Below are 4,234 nucleotides of genomic sequence, written 5' to 3'. Positions count from 1 at the left end.
CCCCAAACTTCATTTTGTCCCTTTATGGTATCAGTGAGGCAGAGATATTTGTGGGAGGTAAATTGCATGCATATGCAGTATGAATTTAAAAATCTGACAAGCTTTTGGTGTGTAAACTTGTTTCATACTTCTGGGGGAAAGACTGCAATTTACTTGTGACTGTAACCTTCCAGTAAGGAATACAGCAAGGTTCAACTGGGAGACAACAGCCCAGATAGGGACAATGTGAGGTTATCAAAATAGCTGCATTTTCTGGCAGTGGAGGAACAGTACTGGGTTGGGGTTTTTCAGGTTTTGGGGGCTTTTTGTTTGCTTGGTTGCTCTTGGGTTTTTGTTTGGGTTTTTTTGTATGTTCTGTTTTCAGTTTGGGGGTTTTGTGTGCATGTTTTGGTTGGTTTTTTCTTGTTTGTTTGTTTGTTTTTAATGGAGAGGGGAGGGAAATAGATGGAGGTTGTGAATTCATTTGCCCACAGGTGTTCCAGTTGTGCTACAGAAGCAGAGTCTCAGACTTGTATGGAGATACTGCTTTCTTGTTGTTTGAGGTTGACAATGCATAGGTTATCAGTAGTGGGAATGAATATAAATGGACATTAAAAGTCTAGAGTAAACAGAACCTGTGGTAAACAACAACAATGCAAGCCCTCAAATTTCTATTTGCATGAAGACTATCTGGTACTGCTATTTACTTAGTTCCATTTTCTTGTTCTTTGACTACTTTTGACCCTATCCTCTTTGGACTATGTGTTTTTCAGGCCCTGAAGAATGCCTTTAATTGTCTGAGGAATGCTTTATTAGATCCATTAAAATAGCCTGGATAGCCTGGTGGCTGACACAGGGAGGGACTGGTAACCAGGATCCTCAATCCTGTCCTGCAGTGCAGGGAAAAAGCAGGGCAGAGGGGGTGGTTTGCATACTCCCTAGCCTGTCAGCTGCTGCTGGGCAGACAGGATTATTCCAAGGCTCTTTTTGACCTCATCAAATAGCAAAGTTCAAGTCCTCAATATTCTATTTAAAAGGAAAAAAACACCCATCATTTTGCAAATAAAATGAAGATAATATCAAAATTAGATAATGTACTAGATATGTACTGCTTCCATTCAAAAATGTACCAGAGTTGCAGCCCACTGCATTCCTACATTATTGCCTATTTAGAAATTTTGTGCTGAAAATGTTTAACGCTAACATGCCATCTATTACTGGAGAAAGATGAGAAAGAAGCAGTGCCATTACAATCAGTTTTATATGCCTGCAAGTAGGATTGCTTTTGCCTTTTCGTCCAGCAGCTGGAGTGTGATGATCACAGTATAATGCACTTCTTCATAAACTGGATAAATGGTATGCTGATGTTCAAATGGATCCCAAGCTTTTATCCTGTGAACAAATAACAAGAACATACTCAAATACAGATAGATAGGTAGTAAAGTCTGTAAGAAAAAACTAAATATGGGTTTTTTTCCCCAAGGGTGTAATATTGAGATAACAAACAATTGTCAGTTGAACACAGTGAGTTGTTTAAGTTAACCAGTAGAGCTGGGACACAGGAGATAATGTCACAACTACATTGTTGTACATTGGGAGGGCTTTAAAATATGGTAAAGGATTTTGTATTTCTGAGTATCAGATCATCAGAATTTCTGCATTGGTGAAGGAGTATTTGTATTAATTTCATAAAACTTGGAAATGTTGAATAATAGATGAAGTCATATGGAAGCAGACAATGAAGATTTTTCTAAATAAAAATACATACTTTGGCTATAATTTTCAGTGCGGTAACCTGCAGTCTAATGATAGTATGCACCAGCACGGCAAATTCATCTACATTATGATTACATTTTTTGTAGCAATAGAAGGTAAGAATAATTTTGAGTCTTTTCCCTCTTACACAATTAAAATATTTGTAGTAATCTGTAAAGGTACTTCTGGATGATTTTATGTAAAGAACATGCAATAGAATTAGTGATTATCAGACCAGAGCTATTCTAGAGTCGACTTCAGAAGATCTACTTCCCCCTTCCCAAAGCTCTGCCAGACCAGGTAAGTTAACAGAGAATGTGTTCACTCTTACACTGTGCAACTTTTGGCCCTGCTCGCTGTGGGGAGGGTCCTTAATGCATTAGCTGATGAAGCTTTACAGCCACAAGACTTGTCTTCCTGTAAACATGCTCTGCACTTTTGAAATCTGCTTAAGGATAAAAGATGATGCTTTCTTGAAAAGTGACATTTTAAGTATGTAAACTTTAGAAAAATCCCAGATGTTTTGTCACATGCTTGTGGCTGTTGCCACAGAGACAAAATTGGTTGGGGGGAAGCAGGTCAGACATAAGTCTCATATTTAATAAAAGGTTTTTTGCTTACAATCCTCTGTCTTGTATTAGTGATTTGTCATCTGTACTTGATGGCATGAGGTGCAATAGCAGAGAAGAAAGCATCCACAGATTTCAAAGGCTTGGCTTTGTGAAGTGCACCAGAGTAGCTGAACAGCAGCTTCAGTAACCACCAACTGTAAAAGGCTGTTGAAACTTCTGAGAATTAAATTAATGGAAAAGAAATTTAAAACTCACTCGTAATAATTCTATTCTTGCAGATTCCTCAGAAGAGGAATGTCCTGACAGTACCCAGAAACATTCCTGCATCAATTCTGTTGCTGGATGAAGGATTGAAAAAAAAAAAAAAAAATCTGGTATTTTTGGAACACAGCTTTGAGACAGAAGTTTATTCAAAAAACTCAGTAGGAAAAAGTTGTTAGTGAGTTAAGGTCATGTTAGTATGCTTGCCACTTGGTAAGGCGCCTCCTTGAGCTTTACAACCAAAGTAAATCTGCATATAAAGGTATATAAAATGTGCCCAGAATATAATTCTAGTTTTCCTTTTTACTAAATGAGGCACAGATTTTAAATGGAATTACCTGATGAATATAAAAATTACATTTTTCCATTCAATTCTTTATAGCTGAAGCTAAGTTCCTTAGGCTGACTGTGCTTTCAAACACCTTTTATTTTCCCACTTACGTAAACTGATACTATTTTCTAAGAGCTTGTGCCTTTTCACTCTGCCTATTTCTCCAAAGGTGGTGTGCAGGCATGCTCTTCAGCAGGTGCTTTATCTCCTATTCAATAGCCTGTAACAGGTAAGATTGAGGTGAAATTTTAAATCATGGCCTTAGCAAAATATGGAATCTGCACATAGAAGGTTCTGTCTCTGTTCAAAGACTGGCTCTATTTAAAAAAACTTAAAAGCCATGAATGTATAATGATGTTGAAAGTGGTTTTTTTGCCTTGAATAGCAAAAATGAGGGAAGACACTGGCTGCAAGCTCCTGAACTAAAGCCAGGCATGCAAATACTGAGTAATGGAGAGTAAGTTCATTCCTGTAAGATACTGCATGTGTTTTCAGCAAAACAGCCAAGTTTCTACTGAAGGCTTGGTTGCATCAACCAAAAAAACTAACTAAGGTATCCTAATTGAAGTCATCTTACTTAAAGCTCTAAAACATGGCTGACGGAATCCATTAGGTATCTGGGTCAGTCCATGGGAAGTATCTGGAGCAGTAACTGTGGTATTGCTATTTCTGCCATGCTTTTGAATAATGGAATGTTACAAGTTTCAGTTGAAAGTGGTGCTGATATAAACAACTCCATTAAAATAGTTTTGTCATAGTTTTATTTCAGTGTAATATTTCAAGCAGTTCTCTGTTTAAACCTTAAATAAGACCCATTAGAGATCACCATGTGAGCTGTTAGGTTTGGCAAGATCATGAGATGATTGACTGGTTTTCCAATGGCTCTAAATAAATGGCATGCATTACTTCTCTCGGTTGTCTCTCATTACTACTGTTCATGCCTTAAAAATACTAAATTTCTTCTAAGTCTTATTTTGATATGGATATAGACACTGGAATCATGTCACCTTCTACTGGAATCCCACTGGATAGCTGGGGATGGCTGGCTGCATTTATCACTAAACTTCACTAGATCCCTTTATTTTGTTTGATGCTTGTACGTTCTTCTGTCCAGGGTCTCCCTGTGTTCTTTGTGTCACTGTGATTAGATTTTTAGTCCAGAGTGGAATGATCATCATCTACTTCAGCTGGGAAAAGAGGGGGTCATTCAGAAATAGTCATACCTAAAACCAGAGTGCCATGTAAAGAGAGCAGTGCTTACCAAAGATGATACAAAGCAAAGCCTAATTTCAAGAAAATCATGCAACTCCTTATCAATGAGAGCCCAACATTCCTG

The 4,234-nt window shown here is 37.7% G+C and overlaps 1 protein-coding gene across 3 annotated transcripts in view; it reads right to left on the bottom strand.

Moving 5' to 3' along the window:
* Window positions 1-1,114: 1,114 nt before the first annotated feature.
* RWDD4 (RWD domain containing 4) overlaps window positions 1,115-4,234 on the bottom strand; it is a 35,774-nt gene continuing 32,654 nt past the window's right edge. For 2 of the 3 annotated variants that reach the window (XR_001865280.1, XM_017744563.1), the window contains one exon: window positions 1,115-1,371. Coding sequence is in view for 2 of the 3 variants with exons in the window: in XM_017744563.1 (XP_017600052.1) it covers window positions 1,348-1,371 (24 nt within the window). In the remaining variant the exon portion in view is untranslated. Of the gene's footprint in view, window positions 1,372-2,561; window positions 2,659-4,234 lie in introns of all 3 variants that reach the window. The other variant, XM_017744562.1, reaches the window with a different exon arrangement.

The sequence above is a fragment of the Corvus brachyrhynchos genome, unplaced genomic scaffold, assembly GCF_000691975.1.
Source record: "Corvus brachyrhynchos isolate BGI_N302 unplaced genomic scaffold, ASM69197v1 scaffold17, whole genome shotgun sequence".
NCBI classification, from domain to species: Eukaryota; Metazoa; Chordata; class Aves; order Passeriformes; family Corvidae; genus Corvus; species Corvus brachyrhynchos.
This window is presented reverse-complemented; position numbering and strand designations above follow the sequence as displayed.